Source organism: Bombina bombina, chromosome 6 (assembly GCF_027579735.1).
Source record: "Bombina bombina isolate aBomBom1 chromosome 6, aBomBom1.pri, whole genome shotgun sequence".
Classification (NCBI taxonomy): domain Eukaryota; kingdom Metazoa; phylum Chordata; class Amphibia; order Anura; family Bombinatoridae; genus Bombina; species Bombina bombina.
Window position 1 is genome coordinate 61,154,360 of NC_069504.1, and position 25,030 is coordinate 61,179,389.

At 37.0% G+C, this 25,030-nt stretch overlaps 1 protein-coding gene across 1 annotated transcript in view; it reads right to left on the minus strand.

The window, feature by feature from the left end:
• The window catches only part of ITIH5 (inter-alpha-trypsin inhibitor heavy chain 5), a 243,668-nt gene that overhangs the window by 185,143 nt on the left and 33,495 nt on the right, over nt 1-25,030 (minus strand). Inside the window, exons 3-5 of the mRNA XM_053716429.1 lie at nt 18,110-18,273; nt 13,410-13,517; nt 8,474-8,727 (exon numbers count right to left, since the gene is read on the minus strand). Coding sequence (XP_053572404.1) covers nt 8,474-8,727; nt 13,410-13,517; nt 18,110-18,273 — 526 coding nt within the window. The remainder of the gene's footprint in view (nt 1-8,473; nt 8,728-13,409; nt 13,518-18,109; nt 18,274-25,030) is intronic.

Genomic DNA, 25,030 nt, shown 5'->3' on the forward strand with positions numbered 1-25,030 from the left:
CGCTCTCCTTATTTATAAAAAAAAAGCTGTCAAAAAGCTGCGCACCAAGTATGGGGCGATGAGCATCAGACTATTGTAAACTAGCAGTCATCGATCTCGATGCTACTCGGCTTTTTCCCAACTTTATTTATACCCTGACACTGAACACCACCACTATACTAAAATGTTTAACCCCGCTGCAACTAAATAAAGTTATTAACCACTATCCCTCCGCTCCCGGAGCCCACTGCAACTCTAATAAAGTTATTAACCCCTATCCCTCCACTCCCAGAGCCCACCGCTACTCTAATAATGTTATTAACCCCTATCCCTCCGCTTCCGGAGCCCACCACAACTCTAATAAAGTTATTAACCCCTATCCCTCCGCTCCCGGAGCTCACCGCAACTCTAATAAAGTTATTAACCCCTATACCTCCACTCCCGGACCCCTCCGCAACTAAATAAATGCATTAACCCCTAAACCCCTGGCCTCCCACATCACTACCACTTACTAAACCTATTAACCCCTAAACCGCCAGCCCCCCACATCGCCATAAACTAAATTAAGCTATTAACCCCTAAACATAACAACCCGCTAACTTTACATTAAATATTAACTCATCCCTATCTTATAATAAATTTAAACTTACCTTTAGAACTAAAATAAACTATATTAAACAGCACTTTTCCATTTTCTGTCCATTTGGGACCAAGGCTATTTTTACATTTTTGCGGTGTTTGTGTTTAGCTGTAATTTTCCTCTTACTCATTTACTGTACCCACACATATTATATACCATTTTTCTCGCCATTAAATGGACTTTCAAAAGATACCATTACTTTCATCATATCTTATAATTTGCTATAAAAAAAAATATAAAATATGATGAAAAAAATTGAAAAACACACTTTTTCTAACTTTGACCCCCAAAATATGTTACACATCTACAACCACCAAAAAACACCCATGCTAAATAGTTTCTAAATTTTGTCCTGAGTTTAGAGATGCCAAATGTTTACATGTTATTTGCTTTTTTTGCAAGTTATAGGGCAATAAATACAAGTAGCACTTTGCTATTTCCAAACTACTTTTTTTCAAAATAGCGCTTGTTACATTGGAACACTGATATCTGTCAGGAATCCCTGAATATCCCTTGACATGTATATATTTTTTTTTTTAGAAGACATCCCAAAGTATTGATCTAGATACATTTTGGCATATTTCATGCCACCATTTCACCGCCAAATGCAATCAAATAAAAAAAATTGTTCACTTTTTCACAATTTTTTTCACAAACTTTAGGTTTCTCACTGAAATTATTTATAAACAACTTATACAATTATGGCATAAATGGTTGTAAATGCTTCTCTGGGATCCCCTTTGTTCAGAAATAGCAGACATATATGGCTTTGGCTTTGCTTTTTGGTAATTTGAAGGCTGCTAAATGCCACTGCGCACCACACGTGTATTATGCCCAGCAGTGAATGGGTTAATTAGGGAGCATGTAGGGAGCTTCTAGGGTTAATTTTAGCTTTAGTGTACTGTAGTAGACAACCCCAAGTATTGATCTAGGCCCATTTTGGTATATTTCATGCCACCATTTCACCGCCAAATGCAATCAAATTTTAAAAAACGTAAATTTTTTCACAATTTTAGTTTTTTTACTGAAATTATTTACAAACAGCTTGTGCAATTATGGCACAAATGGTTGTAAATGCTTCTCTGGGATCCCCTTTCTTCAGAAATAGCAGACATGTATGGCTTTGGCGTTGATTTTTGGTAATTAGAAGGCCTCTAAATGCCGTTGCGCACCACACGTGTATTATGCAGAGCAGTGAAGGGGTTAATTAGGGAGCTTGTAGGGATTTTGTAGGATTAATTTTAGCTTTAATGTAGTATAGTAGACAACCCAAAGTATTGATCTAGGCCCATTTTGGTATATTTCATGCCACCATTTCACCGCCAAAAGCGATCAAATAAAAAAAATTGTTCACTTTTTCACAAACTTTTTCAGAAACTTTAGGTTACTCAGTAAAATTATTTACAAACAGCTTGTGCAATTATGGCACAAATGGTTGTAAATGCTTCTCTGGGATTCCCTTTGTTCAGAAATAGCTCCGCGCCGGATGGATGAAGATAGAAGATGCCATCTGCATGAAGACTTCTGCCCGGTTTGATGAAGACTTCGGCCTGCTTGGATGAAGACTTCGGCCCGCTTGGATAAAGACTTCTGCCGGCTTCGCTGAGGACTTCTGCCGCTTGGATGAAGATGGATGTCCGGTCTTCGAAAACTGTAAGTGGCTCTTCGGCGGTTAGTGTTGTTTTTTTTTAAGGGTTTATTGGGTGGGTTTTAATTTTAGGTTAGGGACTTTGGGTTGAAAAAGAGCTAAATGCCCTTTTCAGTGCAATGGGGAGCTTAGGTTTTTTAGATAGATTTTTATTTAGGGGGTTTGGTTTTGTGGGTGGTGGGTTTTACTGTTGGGGGGGGTGTTTGTATTTGTATTTGTATTTTATTTTACAAGTAAAAGAGCTGATTTCTTTGGGGCAATGCCCCGCAAAAGGTCCTTTTAAGGGCCATTGGTAGTTTATTGTAGGCTAGGGTTTTTTTAAATTTAAACTTAGTGTTTTTTATTTTGTGTAACTTAGTTATTTTTTGTAACTTAGTAATTCTTTATTGTAGATTTAAATAACTTGAGTAGGGTTAGGTTTTTAAATATGTAATATAATTAATTTAATTTTTAGTTTAATGTAACTTTAGTATAATAGTTAGGGTAGGTTAATTAATAGTTTAATATTGTTTAATGTAATTGTAGTATAACTGCTAGGGTAGGTTAATTCATAGTTTAATATAGTTTATTTTAATTCTAAAGGTAAGTTTAAATTTATTATAAGATAGGGATGAGTTAATATTTAATGTAAAGTTAGCGGGTTGTTAGGTTTAGGGGCTAATAGCTTAGTTTATGGCGATGGGGGGGCTGGCGGTTTAGGGGTTAATAGGTTTAACCTATGGGAGGCCAGGGGTTTAGGGGTTAATACATTTATTTAGTTGTGGCGGTTGGGGAGCGGCGGGATAGGGGTCAATACATTTATTTAGTTGCGGCAGGGTCCGGAAGCGGCGGGATAGGGGTTAATAAATTTATTTAGGTTGCGTCGGGGTCCGGGAGCGGTGGGATAGGGGTTTATAACATGTAGGTGGCGGCGATGTCGGGGCGGCAGATTAGGGGTGTTTAGACTCAGGGAACATGTTAGGGTGTTAGGTGTAAATGTAATCAATGGGATATCTGGCAGCATCGAACATAAGCTTTCGGTGCTTTCAGACTCCCATTGATTCCTATGGAATCCGCGGCCTCCAGGGTGGCGGATTGAAAACCAGGTATGCTGGGCCGGAATAGTGGCAAGCGTACCTGTTAGAAAGTTGATAAATGGCAAAAGTTGTCAGATAGTGCCGAATTTGTATTCAGAACATCTGTAATGACGTAAGCATCGATCTGTGTTGGACTGAGACCAGCGGATCGTATGTTACGTCACAAATTTCAACTTTTGCCAGTCTGTAGGCTTTAATAAATGGGACGAATCAGGCTTGCCACAATTACGCTGCGGAATTCCAGCGTATTTGCGGTTGACGGCTTGATAAATATCCCTCTTAGTCCTACAGGCTGAGTGAGCAGCATAGGGTTTTTTAATTTTGTAGTACTACTTTGTTTATTTTTTTAGAAATTTAACACCCCCCGACTCCTGGTGACATCACCGGTGATACACGTTTAGGGGAATCATGTGGATATGACCAGGAAGTGCAGACAGGCAGGATTTTTGGCGTGGATCTTGCCTTACTTCATGCAGGATGGCATTTTGGCTGTAATCTTCCTGCATTATGGTATAGCGTAACCTCTTAAACAGCTTTAGCATGTATGTGTTTCTTTTTTACTTATTCCATCCAATGTTTTATTTATGCCTTATCAGTATCCAGTTATGTTCCTTATTTGGACACATAAAACACATATTACACTGCAGATATTAAATTGTGTGATGTATATGCTTTTCACTATTTTATGAAATTGGTAATTATGCTTGATGTTTGGCATTATTTAGAATCAGAGATTTAGATGAATGATTTATTTGCTCATGCTGTGTATTGGTTACCATGACAACATAATGGTGCCTTTTTCACTAGGGGGTGGTGTTATGGTCTATTAAACTGTGTGATTCACTTGTTGTGTGACTGAGGAAGGGTAGAGTATTCACAAAACATTACACACATAAAGCTACTACTTTAAAAGGACCGGTAATCAACACGCACCCTTGACCACGCCCCTGGCCACACACCCACTGGCACCACTCCAGGTGGTCCCAGTTTAACCTCTAGAAATTATCGTAAACCTATATAAAAAAACACTTAATCAGCATTTTAATTACTCACAAATAAATGTCTGTACATTTCTGTTTTCTTGCCATGGAACAACATATCTGTCAAATGTAAACATTTGCAAAACACAATTTAACATAAATGTATTATTTGTCAAAGGAAGGAAAGTACCTTAAAGGGACAGTCAACACCCAATGTAACTTAAGGACATATCTTAGATCCGGAATAGAAGATGCAGCTACACGGTATCAGTTTTGATATGCTCTAACGGTATTGGAGTAATCACAGAAAATACATAGCTTTATTCCTTGAAAATATGGCCACCAAACTCTCCCCACTATTACATATAAACCTTCTTTTTAATTAAATCCTCCAATCGCAATGAAATCCTTGGTCGGCTTGCGAGCGTGCAAAAGATAATGTGGATTCGCATTATCAAAACAGAACCATCACCCTTTGAAAAATGAATGAGCATGTTAAAATATTAGAGAAGGGGATGAAGGAGGAGGGGAGGAGTTTGGCGGCCATATCTTCATGGAATAAACCTATGTATTTTCATTGATTACTCCAATACCGTTAGAGCTTATCGACATGCGATGAGGTGTAGCTGCATATTCTATTCCTGATCTAAGGTATGGCCTTAAGTTACATTGGGTGTTGACTGTCCCTTTAATTACTTAAATAACTCCCTTTTGCCATTGTGCGGAAACTAGGGTTGCCACCTCAGCCATGTTTTCCTGGACACTTATGAGTTACACATGCTGCAGGGTGTGCAGGGAGGAACATGTATTGTGTTTCTGGACAGCACTATTCAAATTCCTCCCTGCACACCCTGCAGCATGTGTAACTTATAAGTGTTCTGTATTTTAAGGGACGGGTGGCAACCCTAGCTGAAACTGTTAATAAAATTCCTGGGGTTTTATTCAACTGCACTGTCCAATCAGGAAATACTTCCTGTTTGGCACAGGGAGTGTGAATGAGCAATGTTCCCCAAAAGCATATGAATATACCTATTTCAGAAATTGAGCAGTTAAATGCTGATCTTGCCATGTGTGAGAAAATCTAGGGCCTGAGCAAACACAAATTGCATTTAAGCATTCAGCTAGAGCAAAAATGCAGGGCCTACAATGATATTGTTTGCATTTTGGGCATATTCACATGCATGGGGGATCTGAGCTCCAGCCTCTACTAACTGATTGGGTCATATTGTTTTAATCTGAGCAATAACAATGCACAGATATGTGGAAGAAATATTGCACACCCCCCACCACACACACACACACACACACAAATATTTATGGGTCCTAATTAATAAAAAGTAAGTGGTAAACGCTTCAAATATGTGGATTTGCCAAATGACTAAAAGGTCAATTAAAGGGACATAATACTCATATGCTAAATCACTTGAAACTGATGCAGTATAACTGTAAAAAGCTGACAGGAAAATATCACCTGAGCATCTCTATGTAAAAAAGGAAGATATTTTACCTCACAATTTCCTCAGCTCACCAGAGTAATTGCTGTGCAAAAAGTTATACTCAGCTACTGCCCAGCTGCAGGTAAAAAAAAAAAAAGAAGAAGAAATCAACAGCAGCCAATTAGCATCAACAGTGCTGAGGTCGTGAACTCTTTCGTGAACTCTTTTACTGTGATCTCATGAGATTTCATTGTAAACTTCCTTAAACTGAATAGGGAAATAAGATGAGAGTGCACGAGGCTCAATCCCTTAGCTGTCCTGGGACAGACATTCTGATTTGCTGCTTAGAAGTCCTTTACAATGGGATGTGGCTACTGAGGAATTTTTTAGGTAAAATATCTTTCTTTTTTACATAGAGATGTTCAGGTGATATTTTCTAGTCAGCTTTTTACAGCTATGCTGCATCACTTTCAAGTGTTTCAACATTTGGGTATCATGGCCCTTTAAATATCTTAAAGGGATACTAAACCCAATTCTTTTATGATTCAGATAGAGCATGCAATTTTAAGCAACTTTCTAATTTACTCCTATTATCAATTTTTATTCTTTTTCTTACTATCTTTATTTGAAAAGCAGGAATGAAAGATAAGGAACAGGCCCATTTTAGGTTCACCCTTAACAGCGCTTGCTGATTGGTGGCTAAATGTAGCCACCAATCAGCAAGCACTATCCATGGTACTGAACCAAAATGGCCGGTGTTCTAAAATAAGTCTCGACTTATAAGAATGCAGGACCCGTGTCTCTTCCGGTGACTTGACATCAGCTGTTGGAGGTGTGTGGGCTTACTGCACATGCGCAAGTGGCCAAACCTCTCAAAATCAGCTGTTTCAGTAGCAGCAAAGGGTCGAGGAGTTATATGGAGATTAGCCTTTATTGCGCATGCACACAGCATCAGAGGGTCCAGGATTTATACAGGTGAGTTGCCTTCAGTGCGCATGCGCGTGGTGACGTTCAATAGGGTAAAAAATAAAACATACAATTTGAAATAATATTAAAAAATATGTGAATCCAAAATTATCAACACTTAAAGTATAGGGTGGATGCCATTAAAAAACTTCATGTGCAGTGTCACGTGGCCCCACATAATCTAATGGTTGTCTAGTGTCTACAGAGTGATCAGACCTAAGCTTTATGGGAAGAACCATTTAAAGATTTAAATAAATTGATGTATTTGCAAAATTATTTAATTAAAGGGACATGAAACCCTCATATTTTCTTTAATGTTTTAGAAAGAGAATTCAGTTTAAAACAACTTTCTAATTTACTTCTATTATCTAATTTGCTTCATTTTCATGATATCCTTTCCTAAACAGCATAGCTATATAGACTCGGTAGCTGCTGATTGGTAGCTGCACACAGAGTCCTCGTGATTGGCTCACCCATGTGTATTGCTATTTTTTCAACAAAAGAGATCTAAAGAATGAAGCAAATTAGATAATAGAAATAAATTGGAATTTTGTTTAAAATTGTATTCTCTATCTGAATCATGAAAGAAAATTTTTGGGTTTAGTGTCCCTTTAAACAGAAAACTAGGGGAGCTCTGTACAACGATTGAGAAAACCTATATATTAAATGGGAGTGTTGGAGTTGGCAGGAGAAAAAATGTTCTTCCAAGACATAATTTTGCAAATACATCAATTTATTTAAATCAGCAGACACAATCGTTAGATTTTGTGGGGCCACATGATTCTGTACATGAAGTTTTTAATGGAATCTGTACTATACTTTAAGTGTTGATAATTTTGGATTCACATATTTTTTAATATTATTTTAAATTGTTTGTTTTTTTCACACCCATTGCACGTCACCGCGCACGCACATGCGCACTGAAGGCAACTCGCCTGTATAAATCCTGGACCCTCTAATGCCGTGCGCATGCACAGTGTGTCGGGAGTGAATGCGCAATAAAGGCTAATCTCCATACAACTGCTTGACCCTTTGCTGCCACTGAAACTGATTTTAAGAGGTTGGGCCACTTGCGCATGCGCAGTGAGCGCCACACACTTCCAACAGCTGATGTCACGTCACCGGAAGTGACACGGGTCCCGCATTCTTATAAGTCGAGACTTATTTTAGAACACCGGCTCCTAAGCTTTCATTCCTGCTTTTTCAAATAAAGATACCAAGAGAACGAAGAAAAAATTATAATAGGCATAAATGAGAAAGTTGCCTAAGATTGTATGCTCTTTCTGAATCATAAAAGAAAATTTGAGTTTAGTGTCCCTTTAATGCATGTGTGCAGTTGCATACATGACATTTTTTTGTGTTGTACATAACAACATTTCAATAGCAAAAACTCACAGTTGATGCACATTGTCTTATATAAACCTTTTAAAATGAGGAATAAATATATATTGCTTTCCTAGAAATTACTTTACATAGATTAAATGAGTTGGGGTTTTTTCGTTTTGACAATTTTTCTTTTCTGGGGCACATGACTTGTTGCAACCAAACCTGACTGAAATAATGATTCACTATTGGCAAACAAAAATATCTTCTTATATGATCTTATGTTGAATTAGTGCACAAGAAATAAAGCCTGCAGTGTTAGAGAAAAATGTATGGGGCCATATGTATTAAAATACACTTTGTAATCATTTACAGAAATTCCATTTCATGTCACTGCTATAATTCCTATGTGTCATTGGTCTTACCTGTATTTTTACTTCTTTGCTTGCTGTTCTGTAAAGGAGGAACCTCTAAGGCTTTAATTCCAGAGTTCTCTAATATGTTCACCTCAACAAACAGTTTGCCCACTAACTGCTGCGGCCTTATGCTGATAATGTGCTCATACATCCCAAGGCGCCTCTGCAGTAGTTCCTCATACATCAACAAAAAGACAGCTTTGTTCCGACCTGGGATGGTTGCAGAAGCTTTGAAGGTTTCCATCCCGCTTGTTCCATTTTCTCTATGTGTAACAAAGCAAAGCTCAGCTTGTAAATGTCACTTTAAATTCCCAGCTGATTTACTAATATTTATACACAACTACTCTCGTAAACCCTGGCAAACTAAAATGTCCTTCAGCAGAAATGTTTCACATACAATCACTGTGGGATTTTTTTTTATCAGTGTTAAAATGTTTTCTTAAAATGAGAAAGAAATTTAAATATAAAAAAATTGAAAGGTGATAAAAGTGTAGGAGCGGTGCGTCAGAAAGTGTGCATATAAAGAGACTGAGCATATTTAGATAATGGAAGTGAATTGGAAAGTTATTTAAAATTGTGTGCTCTATCACATCATGAAAGTTTAAAGGGATAGGAAAATCAAAATTAAACTTGCATGATTGAGAAAGAGCATGTCATTTTAAGACACTTTTAAATTCACTTTTAGTTTCAAATGTGCTTTGTTCTCTTAGTATCCCTTGTTGAAAAAGAATATGCACATATCCTACACCAGTGGGAGCTAGCTGCTGATTGGTGCCTGTCTCTTGTGATTGGCTAACTAGATGTGTTCAGCTAGCTGCCAGTAGTGCAATGATGTTCCTTTAGCAAAGAATAACAAGATAATGAAGCTAATTATATAATAGAAGTAAATTAGAAAGACTTGACTGTCCCCTTAATTTTGACTCTCATGTCCCTTTAAGGGACATTGTACACTAATTTTTCTTTGCATAAATGTTTTGTAGATGATGCAATTATATAGCCAATCTGGGTTTTTTAAATAACATTGTGCAGATTTTCGGACTCCTAACCAAGCCCCAACATTTTAGATGTATACTGATGTATACAGACTTCAGACTACTTCTGTTTGTACAATGGATCTTTTCATATGCAGGGGAGGGAGGGGAGTTCTGCTATCAGCCCCTTTCAGTGGGTGTCCCAGGCTAATCTCATCGACAGAGCTAAATTAGTAGCTTCTAAGTACGTTTTTAAAAGGTTTTATACTGGATGTTTATATCAGTATCTGTGCATATTATTCTTTATAGTAGTGTCTATTACATGCAGTTAAATGAAAATTGGTATATACTGCCCCTTTAACTAACAGAAAAGCTCATGCTGTAGGTTTTTAAACTTACTACCAGATGTTGTTGTATAATGAAAAACAAGACCTTTTAAAGAATGTAAGCAATGAGACAGTTTCATTTACTTTAAATTGTTATAATGAATTAATAATAATGAATAAATACAACATATATCCTCTTCCCTATTTTAATAATATACAGTTTTGGTGAATTTTATAAAAAATAAATGAAAAAATTAAGATATCATGTTGTTAAATGCTGGGTGCGAGAATACATGTACAGCATAGTCTTCAGCACAATGGCTGAAGCCCGCGTCCCCAGTAAATTTGCCTCGCACATCAGGGAATCACATAAACCCCCCTGGCAGATCATAAACTGCCGTAAGTCGTATAAACTAGCGATGTGCAGAAATGTGTGTAAATACACATTTCTGGACTCGCCAGTGACTTACGGCAGTTTAGAAACTGCCGGCGCATAAGAAAAAAAAAAAAGTTAAATCTCCTGTTAAAGTCAAAACCCCTATATCCGCAATCCCCCCACATCGCAACAAATAATAAAAGTATTAACCCCTAAACTGCCAACTCCCACAACACAATATACCTAATACATGTATTAACCCCTAACCCGCCATTAATCCACATTGCCATCTACCTAATATATGTATTAACCCCTAATCCGCCATTCACCCACATCGCCAACTACCTATCAACACTATTAACCCGTAAACTGCCAACCCCCACAACACATTAAACCTAATTAACCTATTAACCCCTAAACTACCAACCCCAAAAACGCAAATAACTATTTTAATTACTAAGCCCCCTAACCTAACACCCCTTAAAGTATCCCCAATTACATAAAATAGAAAAATACTAAGTTACAATTAAAATAAAAATCTAACATTACTTAAAAACAAAAACTAAGATCAAATTGAATTAATCTAAAATTACAAAAAATAAAAAAGCGTAACATTACAGAAAAAAAATAAACAAAATGATCAAAAATTTTAAAATTAAACCTAATCCCTATGAAAATAAAAAATCCCCCTCAAAATAAAAACATCCGCTAATCTAAACTAAACTATCATTAGCCCTTCAAAGGGCCTTTTGTAGGGCACTGCCCTAAGTTAAAAAGCTCTTTTACATTTAAAAATACTAAGTCCCCCCTAACAGTAAAAAAACCCCACCCACCAACCCCCCCAAAATAAAAAAGCCTAACGCTAAAATAACCTAAGCTACCCATTGCCCCTAAAGGGGCATTTGTATGGGCATTGCCCTTAAAAGGCATTCAGCTCTTTTACAAGCCCATTAAAACCCTAATCTAAAAAAAACCAAAAAAACTAAAAACTAAAAAAAAAATCCTAGATCTAATACCCAAATAGGTACTCACTGTTCCTGAAGACCAGGGGAGGTCTTCTTCCAGCTGGTGAAGTCTTCTTGGAGGTGGCGATATCTTCTTCCAGCGCATCAACCTCTTCTATCTTCATCCAGGACCAAGCCGGCGCGGAACAGAGGTGACCCCGGAACAGAAGACCAGCGACCGTGGATCCTTAAAGCATGGAGATCCTCTTTGTACGATCGTCGCCGCACACTGAAGATGGAATGCAAGGTACTCATTTAAATATCGGGTACCTTGCATTCCAATTGGCTGAAAATTTAAAATCAGCCAATAGGATTAGAGCTACTGAAATCCTATTGGCTGATTTGAATTAGCCAATAGGCTTTGAGCTACTGAAATCCTATTGGCTAATTCAAATCAGCCAATAGGATTTCAGTAGCTCTAATCCTATTGGCTGATTTTTTTCTTTAGTGATTCAGATAGAGTATGCGATTTTAAGCAACTTTCTAATTTACTCCTATTATCAAATTTTCTTCATACTCTTGGTATCTTTATTTGAAAAGCAAGAATGGAAGTTTAGATGCCGGCCCATTTTTAGTGAACAACCTGGGTTGTTCTTGCTGATTGGTGGATAAATTCACCCACCAATAAATAAGTGCTGTCCAGGGTCTAAACCAAAAATTGGCTGGCGCCTTAGCTTAGATGCCTTCTTTTTCATATAAAGATAGCAAGAGAACGAAGAAAAATTGTCAATAGGAGTAAATTAGAAAGTTGCTTAAAATTGCATGCTCTATCTGAATCACGAAAGAAAAAAATTGGGTTCAGTGTCCCTTTAATTTTTCAGCCAATAGGAATGCAGGTACCTTGCATTCCATCTTCAGTGTGCGGCAACGAATGTACGAAGAGGATCTCCACGCTCGATGGCTCAGCGGTCGCCGGAATTCTGTTTCGAGGTCATCTCCGCTCGATGGCTCCGTGCCGGCTTGGTCCTGGATGAAGAGAGAAGAGGTCGCCACACTGGAAGAAGATATCACCGCCTCCAAGAAGACTTTACCGCATTGAAGAAGACCTTCTCCGCCGGACTTCAGGAATGGTGAGTACCTATTTGGGGGTTAGAGTTAGGATTTTTGTTATTTTTTGCTTTTTCTTGTTTTTTATATTAGGGTATTAAATGAGCTTGTAAAAGAGCTGAATGCCCTTTTAAGGGCAGTAAAAGAGCTAAATGCCCTTTTAAGGGAAATGCCCATACAAATGCCCCTTTAGGGGCAATGGGTAGCTTATGTTTTTTTATTGTTAGTTTTTTTTATTTTGAGGGGTTTGGTGGGTGGGGGGTTTATACTGTTTTGGGGGGGACTTAGTATTTTTAAATATAAAAGAGCTGTTTAACTTAGGGCAATGCCCTACAAAAGGCCTTTTTAAGATATAGTGGTAGTTTAGTTTAGATTAGGGGGCATTTTTATTTTGGGGGGCTTTTCTATTTTCATAGGGATTAGGTTTAATTTTGTTATTTTTGATAATTTGGTTTATTATTTTCTGTAATGTTAGACTTTAACTTTTTGTAATTTTAGATTAATTTAAACTTAGTTTTTTTTATTTTTAAAGTAATGTTAGGTTTTTTATTTTAATTGTAAATTAGTATTTTTTAATTTTAGGTAATTGGGGTTGATTTAGGGGGTGTTAGGTTAGGGGGCTTAGAAATTAAATTAGTTATTTGCGTTGTGGGGGGTTGGCGGTTTAGAGGTTAATAGTGTAATTAGCTTTATTGTGTTGCGGGGGGTTGATGGATTAGGGGTTATTATGTTAATTAGATACTTTGTGATGTGGGGGGATGGAGGATTAGGGGTTAATAGATTTATTAGGTAGATTGCGATGTGGGGGGATGGCGGATTAGGTTTTAATAGATTTATTAGGTAGTTTGCAGTTGACAAGTAAATATTGCGCATGCGTTAGGTGTTGGTTAATACTTTCAGGGAGTACTCACATTTTAAGCGCAAGGCTTGCTGTGCCTGCCTATTTGTGGCGAGGTGAAAATGGAGTAAAACTTTTCCATTTTCGCTGCATAAGTCCTTGCGCTGAATATGTGATACTGATTTGCGACGCAGTTCTATGTTAGTTTATGGGAGTAAAATTAGCGGGAGAAGGGTGAAACATACGCGCCGCATTTATATGCGGTGCCGTATATGTGATAACAATACCCGACTAAAATCCGGCGACGCCGGCTTTTGTGGGCGATGACGACGCATATATATTTGCGAATTTTGCGCCCTGGGTCGTCTTGCCTTGGTACCTACCCGTTCTCTCTCCCTGCAAGGAATTTCTCCCTTCCAAGATCATTTGTGTCTTCAATATTCTGCTTCTTCCACGTGACTTCGCTTTGGTACGTTCTGCCACCAATAATCCTGTAATTCAGGTGGAAAAGTTACTATAGAAATAAGAGTTAAATATATAAACAACAAGATACAGTAAAGGCAAAATAGTTTTTCATGATTGAGATGGAGCATGCAGTTTTATTAAAGGGACAGGCTACTCCAGAATTTGTATTGTTTAAAAATAAAGATAATCCCTTTTATCCCCAGTTTTGCATAACCAGCAATTTTATAATTAATATACTTTTTACCTCTGTGATTCATTTGTATCTAAGCCTCTGCAGACTGCTCCCTTATCTCAGTGCTTCTGACAGACTTGCATTTGAGTCAATCAGTGCTGACTGATTCTTTTAACAAAGAATACAAAGAAAAAAAAAAGAAAATTTGATGATAAAAGTAAATTGGAAAGTTGTTAAAAATTGCATGCCCTAGCTCATGAAAGCTTCTGAAATCAGATTTTCTTTGTTTCCTTGTTATCCTTTTTTGAAGGGTAAAACTGTGCAGACTTATAGGCAGGGGCATAACTAGACTTTATTGGGCCCCACACAAAGGCTGTTGCTGAATATGTTTTCTGAATATTAACAATGTGACAGCAATCTTGAAATCCCTGCCACCATAAAGGCAAATCCATACACATTCCTTAAACTGTGAGCACTTATTCAAACACAATAGGGCTATTTATGATAGAGGCAGAGCCCATGGTCCACCAGGTCCCCATTAAGTTACATCATGGTCCCCTTAAATGTGCAAGACCATTCTCAACTGAGACCACTATAGTGATGCCCCTGCTCAAAAAAGCTCAGGAGCGTGCATGTGCCTTCAGCATTCTATGGGTGGCACAAGTGTTTGCAACAGTGCACACTCATGAGGTCCTATAAACCTACTAAGGTTTACTCTTCAACAAAGGATAACAAAAGAACAAAGAAAATGTCATCATAAAAATCCCTGGAAAGTTTTTTGAAATCGTATATTCTTTCTAAACCATGAAAGTTCAATTTTGATTTTACTGTCCCTTTAGAGAAGCATGTATATAAAAAATAAATGAATTGAGTTTAAATAGGAAATAAAGTCCACTGACAAGGTTATAACTTATGATTTTTAAGTAAAATAATAATTGTGTCCTCCATGTGCAGCAATCACAGCCTTACAGACCTTTGGCATTTTCGTTGTCAATTTGTTGAGGTCATCTGAACATATTTCACCCCATGCTTCCTGAAGCACCTCCCACAATAGGGTTGAGATCTGGTGACTGTGCTGGCCACTCTATTAAAGACCGAATAATAGCTAACTGCTGCTTCCCTAAATAGTTCTTGCATAGTATGGAGCTGTGATTTGGGTCATTATCCTATTGTAGGAGGAAATTGGCTCCAATCAAACGCTGACCACAGGGTATGGCACGGCGTTACAAAATGTAGTGACAGCCTTCCTTCTTCAAGGTCACTTTTTCAAAATCTTCCTCTGTCTAGTGTCTGGGTTCTTTTGCCCACCTCAAAAGGACATTATACACAAGATTTTTCTTTGCATAAATGTTTTGTAGATGATCCATTTAAATACACACAGAGAGAAGCACACTCACAGGAACGAACAACTGGCTCGATACTATTGTTAGCCTGTTCTATGGCGATTCACCACCTGGGTGCAGATCCATTTATATAGCCCATACAGTTTGTTTGTTTTTAAATGGATAGTTTTGCTTATTTTTAAATAACATTGCGCTGATTTTCAGACTCCTAACCAAGCCCCACCATTTTAGATGTATACTGATGTTTACCTACTCCAGCTTGCTCTTGCTTGTGTAAAGAGTCTTTTCCTATGCAGAAGAAGGGGGAGTGTCTGCTCTTTTTCCTATACAGCCACTTTCAGTGGGTGTTTCAGTTAATCTTTTCAACAGTGCTTAAAGTGAATGTAAATTTTACGGTTGTTATTAATAAATATTCATTCATCCTAACTGTAATAGCAAAACCGCTTTGTTTTTTTTATTAAAAAGTTGAAAATTCAAGATTATATTCAAGATTTATACTTAGCTCCGTTTTTTCTTTCAGCTCCTTCCCATCCATTACTTTCCTGTGTCCTTCCTCATAACGTCTAGAGCGGTCCCACCCGCTCTATGACGTATTAGCAATGCTCGTTCACGGTGTCTTATTTTTGTGCGCATGCGTTTCATTTTGACTGACTGATTTGCGCATGCGTTAGTCAATATAATTGTGATCGCGAGCGTAATAATTTCACTAACATGCGCATGCGTACTGAGCGGTGATGTTCTCTAAGCTACATAGTATTCAATGAATGTTTACATTCATTGAATACTTTTCCAGGAAGCAACAGCTATTTTGAATTGCGAGTCAAAACATCGGTCCTTGCTAAAAGTTTACTGCTGTAAGTATAATAAAAGCCGGTTTTATTACATTTTCCATCAAAATTTATTAGATTAATGTGTACTTTTATTATTTATTTCCTATTTCCAACGAAATTTGTATTGCATAGTTTTACACTACTTGCTACGTAAAAAATTAAAATATATAACCGACAGTATACTTCTTACTATTATATAAAGTATATTTTATTTCACACTGTGACTAAATTCAAAGCAGTGTTTAATACTTTTAAATAATAGTATGTTTTATTATCTGAAGGTTGGTATAATAACTAAAGATTTCAATAATAAAAAAAAAAACATTATTTGTTGTATTACGTCACTGATTGACATTTCTATTATATGTTATATTATAGTTTGAAAAATAAACATAAAATATAAATTTATCGCTAGATCTTTGCTTTGTGAGAATATAATTATCATAAGGCTGTACCTTTAAAAACGCTATTTCATATTGCATTACAATTTTATCAAGTTTGCCGAGCATAGATACTTACTTGCTGTTCAGAGTCAATTGAAAAATGTTGTGGCTCCTGGCTTTTTATGCGCATGCGAAAAGAGTGAACACGCAGCGCTTCCAAATCAAGGTGGTAGGTTTACACATGCGCTTTCGAAATCAAGGTGGTTGGTTTACGCATGCGCAAAGAAAAAACGCATGCGCATAAAGAAAAAATGACGTTTGGGTAAAGGGGCTGGACGCCACGGGGTAAGGAAAATTATTAGTTGGGTAAAGTGTCAATCAAATTACAAAAAGCGGAACAAAATGGCGGGCGGAGGGAGAGAGCGAGACGAAGATACCTAGATAAGTATAAAAATAGATCGAATATAATTTATTTATAAAAACGATGACTTAAACTTATGCTATTTTTGTGTGCTAAAGCTTTTTGCATTGTGTACTATCTGTGACTTTACATCCACTTTAACTGGGAGCTTCTAACTAAGTTTTTAAACTTATTAAATGCAGTTATATGAAAATTGGTGTATACTGTCCCTTTAATCTTTTATTTTTATTGGCCAGTCTGAGATATGGCTTTTTCTTTGCAACTCTGCCTAGAAGGCCAGCATCCCGGAGTTGCCTTTTCACTGTTAACGTTGAGACTGGCATTTTGCGGGTACTATTTATTGAAGCTGCCAGTTGATGACCTGTGAGGCGTCTCTTTCTCAAACTAGACACTCAAGTGTATTTGTCCTCTTGCTCAGTTGTGCACAGGGGCATCCCACGCTGTAGTACACAGCGTTGTACGATATCTTCAGTTTCTTTGCAATTTCTCGCATGGAATAGCCTTAATTTCTCAGAACAAGAATAGACTGATGAGTTTCTTGAGCCAGTAGTCATATTTCTTTAATCAGCACAACAGTGTTCAGGGTTTTCTAATGATCAATTAGCCTTTTTAAATTATAAACTTGGATTAGCAAACACAATGTGCCATTGGAACACAGGACAGATGTTGCTGATAATGGGCCTCTGCACACCTATGTAGATATTCCATTAAATCAGTTGTATATATACACCATACTCTACTTTTTTAAAATATATTATTCAAAGTACCTTTTTGCATCTGTTCGAGGTGCTGTGTTTCATGCCGCTCTAGCTGCGATTCTTTACAAGGCTTTTTGATCTTGTTACAGAAGCCGGAGAAGATGCCATACTGCCTGCCCCACAGACTATGGAGTTCGTTGGCGTGACAAGTTAAGAAGCAGATTGTGGTGACAGTTTGTGTAGCTGTAGTGTAAGACCCCTCTTAAAGCCTTTACAGCCTCTAACTCAGAGTTACTCTGGTTATAATGTATTTGACAAGCAGTATGACATCTGAGTGGTTGAGTGTACAAGATAATTTATATTTTTCAATTATTTAAGATAAATTCTAGTGTAAAAATAAAATATTTCATTAGACCATTTTCTTTTAAACAAATTCCCTTTTTTAAATGCATTTCTTGTGCTGAACAAATGTACTTTTCCTTGTGAATCCATGCCCCTTTCCACAAGTGCAGCTGTGAGAGTTTTTCTTTATCATATATTAATAAGGGATTCGTTAATAGCAGTTGTGCACAAACATGCAGTTCTGTCAATTTGCATTTTTAATTGGAATAGTTTTTAATATGTAATATATTAAATGTACCATTCCTTCACATGTACGGCACAAAACGTTTACCTTCAGTGTCTGTCTAATAAAACAGATTAGGCAGTGAGGTCTGAATAAACTGAAGCATTGTTTGGCCCCTGGTAACTGCACGCATTAATGGTACGTACATGGTGAAGTTGGAAATAAAAGCAGCAGCTGGGATAAGCATCTGAAACACAACATCCTTGGCCTCAAGAGCTCGGTTCACCATCGTGCATGATACAGCGGTGAATGCGTAGCGTGATATGATGGTGGATTTCACGAGGAACTCTGCAACTTGTGGTTTGGTTTCCTATAGGAAGAAAAAAAATAAGATCCTTAAGTGCTGCCTTTACATAATATCAAACATTTCAGTTACAGTGAGGAAGGCATTAAAGGGACATGAAACCCAAACCCTTTCTTTCAGATTCAGATAGAGCATGTGATTTTAAACAACTTTCCATCTTACTTCTATTGTGGGTGGGGGTGTGCGTGTGTGTGTGTGTGTCAAAAAGTGGCAAAAAGTGAGTTTAAAATCTTCCACTAAGCACAAAATATAGAGAAAATAACTCAATGTGTAGATCATTAACAAATCTAAACAAGCCAAAAGGCTTGTTTTTCACACAGAAAACCTCTGAATTACATTTTTTCCAATGCAGCAAAGGATTCTGGGTAAGATATGCAAATTAGGGTCAAAATGACTCACTTTTTTTTTTACTTTAGTCTGCTTTTGCGCAGACTCCCTTTTACGCCATAGCATCGCTTTTCACACAGCTTATAAGCTTAGCTAGGGTTAGTACAGTAATTCAGAACCATCCCAGGATGATTCAGAACCATCCTTTGCTGCACTGGAAAAAATGTAATTCAGAGGTTTTCTGTGGGGATCCTTTGCTGCATTGGAAACAATGTGATTTGTTAATGAATTACACAATGAGTTATTTTCTCTATATTTTGTATTTAGTGGAGGATTTTAAACTCACTTTTCGCCTCCCCATAATTTTAAATGTTGTATTTCGCCCAGATATCAACTTCACCCAGCTGGGATTCAACCTACTCCCAGATGATGAGTGGCAAACACCACGAAACAGCTGTCCTGGGATGGTTCTGAATCACTGCACTAACCCTTCATTCAGACATTAGCGTGCCCCAGACTTTGACTTGATAGATAGAAAAAAAATTGTATGAGCGCAAAAATGAAAGCGCTATTGTTCTATATGGCTAATATTTTTGTGCTCCACTTGTTATCGAGCCCTATAGGTTTGGTACTTTTTTTGCAAAGCTTGGGACTATTTGAAACTGTAAACGTATAATAACAGTGCAGTAAAAAAAAACTTTCATGATTCAGACAGAGAATGCCATTTTAAATAACTTTCCATTTCACTTCCATGATCTAATTTGCTTTGTTCTTTTGGTATCCTTTTTTTAAAATGCATACCTAGGTAGGTTTTGGCGCAGCAATGCACTACTACTAGAAGCTAGCTGCTGATTGGTGGCTTCAGATATATGGCTCTTGTCATTTGATCATCCAAAATGTGTTCAGCTAGCTCCTATTCAACAAAGGATACCAAGAGAATGAAGCAAATTAGATAAAAAATTATAAAGTTGTTCAAAATGTCATGCTCTATCTGAATAAAAGTTTAATTTTGACTTTACTGTCCATTTAATCAATTACAGTGCCATTCTAGTGCAGATGCTCTATCTAAATTGTAAAAAAAAAATGGGGTTTCATGTCCGTTTAAGAAAGCAGATGCTAAAAGCTTTTAGCTCCAGCAACTAATGCTTATTTTTCATTAAAGGGACACTGTAGTGAAAAATAGAATCATGATATTATACTATTTTAAATATAAATAAAGCCTTTTCAATGTGTCTCATGTATTAAATACGTATCGTTTTATAACTATCTATTTTCGAAAATGTAACTATTTCCAAACCCACTGAGTTGTCCGACATTACGGATTTCCAATCCGGGCTGACAACTGCAGTTGGAAGATGGCGACTGCAAGACTCAATGCCCATGCGCGAGTTAGCGCAACGTCATCGCATGCGTTTTATTGAGTCTGTTGTCGGTCATGTCGGCTTCTGTGCCACTATATGCGCATGTGAGACTAACCTGATCCTATTGTGCATGCGTGGAATGACGATAATGTATTTTAATTTTATGCACATACTCTCCATCCGATTGGCAAGTATGCTAGACCACAGACGGCCCATATTTGAGGGCTGGATTACGTCACGTAATGAGGATAAAATAAATCATTACTTTACTGATAAAGGGAGCTTCGTTTCTGAAACAAAAAAGATACACTACATTGTTTAGATAATTGCAATGCTAAATCTTTGTTCTAATTTGAATAGCAAAACCAAAAGTTAGTAATCCTTTAAAGGGACATTCCAGCCAAAATTGTAATTCACATAGATGTATTTCACTTTTGAATAGAAGTATTTTTGTGTTGTGCATGTGTTAGCAAAAATGCTTCTAATGAAATATAGCAGTTTCAAAAGTGTATTTAACCCCTTGAGTGCTAATGACGGCTCTGAGCCATCAGAGTTTCCCACTCTGGTGCTAATGACGGCTCAGAGCCGTCACTAGCACTCTCCCAACTTGAGGGAGATCTGGGGGCTCCCACCCGCTCCTACCCCGGCGATCGGTGCTGCATAATGAAAGGCATATCCGGGGCTTCCGTTTTGCGTGGTGACGTCACGCGCAATAAACGTGATGACGTCACTGTGCAACTTTATTTAACATTAACAATGTTAAATATAGGAGCAGGGGGCATGCTGCTTAGAAGCCTGTATCTCAGGCATCTAAGCAGCTACAGACCCCCAAGACCCACCGTTGGAAAGGTAATCGCCTAACCTTTCCAACAGTGTAAGTCTTGGGGATCTGAAATAAATAAAATAAAATAAAAATATTTTTAAAAATATTAAATAAAAAACCCTTTAAGAAAACCTTAGCACCAAGGTGGGAAAGTGCTTAGCACTCAAAGGGTTAAAGGTACAGTAAATTGTAAAATTGTTTTTATATTAATGTATTTTCAATGACTTGTTATACCAGCTGCAGAGTATAAAATGTATGAGAAATTGCATTCTCAGGTTTATTTGTGTATATGAAGTAGCTGGTTTTGTGCCTTTAAACCACAGCCTATTACAATAGGTTGAGCTTCAGGCAATATCATATCTCATTATTAGGGATGGGCGAATGCTTCTAAACATTAAAAATTTAAAACAAATTTTTATACGTTCGTTCAAATCGAATTTCGAATGTTTAAATAACATTCTAACATTCGATTTTCGAATGTTTGTTTTCGAATTTTTAGATTACATTCGAAAATATTTGTTCGAATATTAGAATGTTTTGCTTTGTATTATATTCAATATTCGAATTCAATATCTATATTTCACATTCAATTTCGAAATGTAATATTCAAATTCGATTCAATATATCACATTCGATTTCGAAATGTAATATTCAAATTCGATTCCAATATATCATATTTGATTTTGTAATGTAATATTCAAATTCTATTTTAATTTTGAAATACTATTTCTAAGCTACAATTTTCTTTTGTATTGTAATATTCTAATTAAAATTGGTTTTAATAATTTAGTTATCTTATAAATATTAGAATTATTTAATATTAGAATTTAAATATTCAAATCAACATATTCCCTCCCATATGTAAATTAAATAGTTGTAGTTGTTAAAATTTCATTTGACAGGTTTAATTTTGGAGAAAAGGGACGTACTGGTTTGGTGGTCGTGTTGGAATCTTTTGATACTAATTTTTTTTTCTAAATACTACTATTATCTATCTATTTGCTCCTGTGGCCTCTTTTATTTTTTATTTTTGTGTGGACACAACTGTGAAGGGTGGACTGCACACCATGAGAAGACGCATTTTTTATCTTCATCTTCAATCAATTTCATATTTTTTTGGAGAGGTAATATGCAGTCTATTATTATTTTTTTATAGGCAAAGATTCAGGTGATAGGTGGCTACCTGCTTTTACTTTGTGCATTTATTGAGTTGGTTTTTTTTCTAAGAATTTAATTTGAAAAATGATTCATCTTTATATTCATTGTAATTTTGTAAGTCTATTCTACATTAGTGTTTCTTAACCACAGTCCAGAAGTGGCCCTAACAGGCCATATTTTCATGATGTCTTAACAAGAGCACTGGTAAAATAATCAGTACCTATGGTGAGAGCCAGGTTAGTTACCATGGTTACTGATTATTTTACCTGTGCTCCAGTTAAGACGTTCTGAAAATATTGCCTACTAGCCTAGGTTTACTTGAGGACTGTGGTTGAGAAGTACTGATGATCAACATAGAGACGTTGTACTTGTAATGTAGTGTGGATTGTGTTTTACTGTGCTAGTCCTGCCTTGTATCTGGGTATTGAATGGGCATTGGCAGCCAGTGATGCTGACTGACTAGGGTCTAATTTATATTTGTAGACTAGATTTTCTTTTATATTTGTGAAGTATGGTATGTTAATAAGATACATTTTGATACATTTTGAATATTCGATTTCAATCGAATGTTTTCGAATGTTATATTTGATTTTCAGAGTCATATTCGAAATAATGCAATCCATTTTTATTTTGAATGTGTATATTCGAATTTTGAATGGTGTATATTCAATCTTTTATGTACATTCGAAATCGAAAGTGACATTCGAAAATTGCAAATAACATTCGAAAATAGAATTTTTAAGAATATTCGTTCTTATCAACATTCGAATTTGTAATTCTAATTTCGGTAATATTATTCTTTCTAACATTCGAATTAGAAAATTTACACATTCGCCCATCCCTACTCATTATGTTATCACTTTGTGTACACAGACTTGCTTCCTTATCTTATATTTGTCTGGAAAACTAAAGCTCAATACATAGAGAGAACAATTGAAAATTATAATGTTATTACTTAACTGCCCTGCACCCCACTGGGAGTGTAATTTCTTCTGCTGGCTATGTTTACTTAGGATATTCAATAGCTGAGACTTCAGTATCAACGCTTTCAGTATAGATTGGGATACCACACGCTAACTCAGCTATTTCAAAGGCCAAAATAGGGGTAAAGGAGCTACTTGTAATCAATTTAATACACTCCAGCAGGTAAAATTGATCATTGGCAACAATTTAAATGGGAGACATTTTTGGGGCGAACTGTCCCTTTGAGTATGCACCGTGCACCAGCATTTTAAACACAGCACTTGCTCAGAGAGCCTTAGGTGAAAAATGTTAACACTAAAACAGTGATAACTTTTATAAGAAGCATTTTTGCCAATGCATGTGTATTGCAAATATGTTTCTATTCAAATATATAGTTAATCTATATGTATTTAACTTTTGACCGGAATGTCCCTTTAAAGGGACATGAAACCTGGCTATGGAAGACTGCTATAGATAAACAAAAGGTGGATCCGCGGGGGGAGCCCCAGACCGAAAACTGTGAGTAATGACAGGTGACATTAGACTTATTACCCATAATGTGAGGGGATTAAATTCAGATTTGAAGCGTAGAACAGCAATGAGCCAATATGCTAGACTAAAGGCTAATGTAATATATTTACAAGAAACACACTTCACCAAAGAGATTGTCCCAAAGTATTGGTCGAGATGTTTCGCCCAACATTATCACTCTACAACAAATAAAAAGAAGAGGGGAGTGTCAATTTTATTACATAATTCATTGGGTTTGGTGGTGGAAGAAACTATCAGGGATCCAGAAGGGAGGTTTTTGATAATCAGGGGGAGACTCCGTGATAAACAGATAGTTTTGTGCAATATTTATGCACCTAATGAGACACAGATTTCTTTCTTTTCCCACATTTCATATCTGCTCACCCAGTGGTCTCAGGCCCGGATTTTGATTGGAGGGGATTTTAATATATCCATGTATGCACACTTAGACACAAATGGGAACAAATTGACTCAGAAACAGTTGAGACACAATTCTCTGGTCAAAAAGACACCCTGACTAAATTACACCAACAAAACCTAGAGCAACTTTTCAAGACCTGTTATCTAAAAGGACAGAACTAGCGACAATTCTGAATAAAGCATCTCTTAGAGCAGCCCATAAGTTAAAATCGCAATACTTCTTGTACTCTAATAAACCAGATAAGTACCTAGCACACAAACTTAGGGAAAAGATTAAATCTTTTGCGATCCCATATCTACAGAAACCTGACGGAACTTGCACCTCAAATCCCCAGGAGATAGCAGATAGCTTCGCCCAATATTATGCACATCTCTATGACGGTAAGAAAACTAACCAGGACGACCACACTAGACAATTATGACGACAGTTTTTAGAGGACGCTAACCTCAAACCCATAGATAAACAAACTAATGATGAATTAAACAAAGGAGTGTCAGCCAGGGAGGTACTCATGGCAATTAAGGAACTTAAACCAAGTAAGGCAGCAGGGCCGGATGGATTCCCGGGAGAGTACTACCAATTTTTCAAATCCACACTAGTCCCTCATGTAGAAAAATGTTGTAATGATATTATGCAAGGTAAAGAGGTCCCAAAAGAAATACTACAGGCCAAGATAGTGGTGATCCCGAAACCAGGAAGGAACCCGAAACTGTGTCAAAGTTATAGACCCATTTCTTTAATCAATCAGGACATTAAGATCTTTACCAAGATCCTAGCAAACAGACTCAAGCGGTTCCTTCCTGACCTGGTCCATCCGGACCAGGTGGGCTTTGTTCCAGACAGAGAAGCGCCGGATAACACCAGACGCATGATCTCCCTGGTTGACTACCTTAATAAGACAAGAACGCCTTCTCTGGTCCTATCTTTGGATGCGGAGAAGGCGTTCGACAGAATAGACTGGGGATATATGATGGAAGTCCTAGCAAAGTTGGGTTTTGAGGGACCCTTTGTACAAGCAATTATGGGCATTTATTCTCAGCCTACTGCACATATTAGAGCAGCAGGATATCAATCAAAGCTCATAGATATTAGGAATGGGAAAAGACAGGGCTGCCCCCTTTCACCGTTACTATTTGCGCTATGCATAGAGCCCTTAGCAGCTAAGATTAGCTTGACACC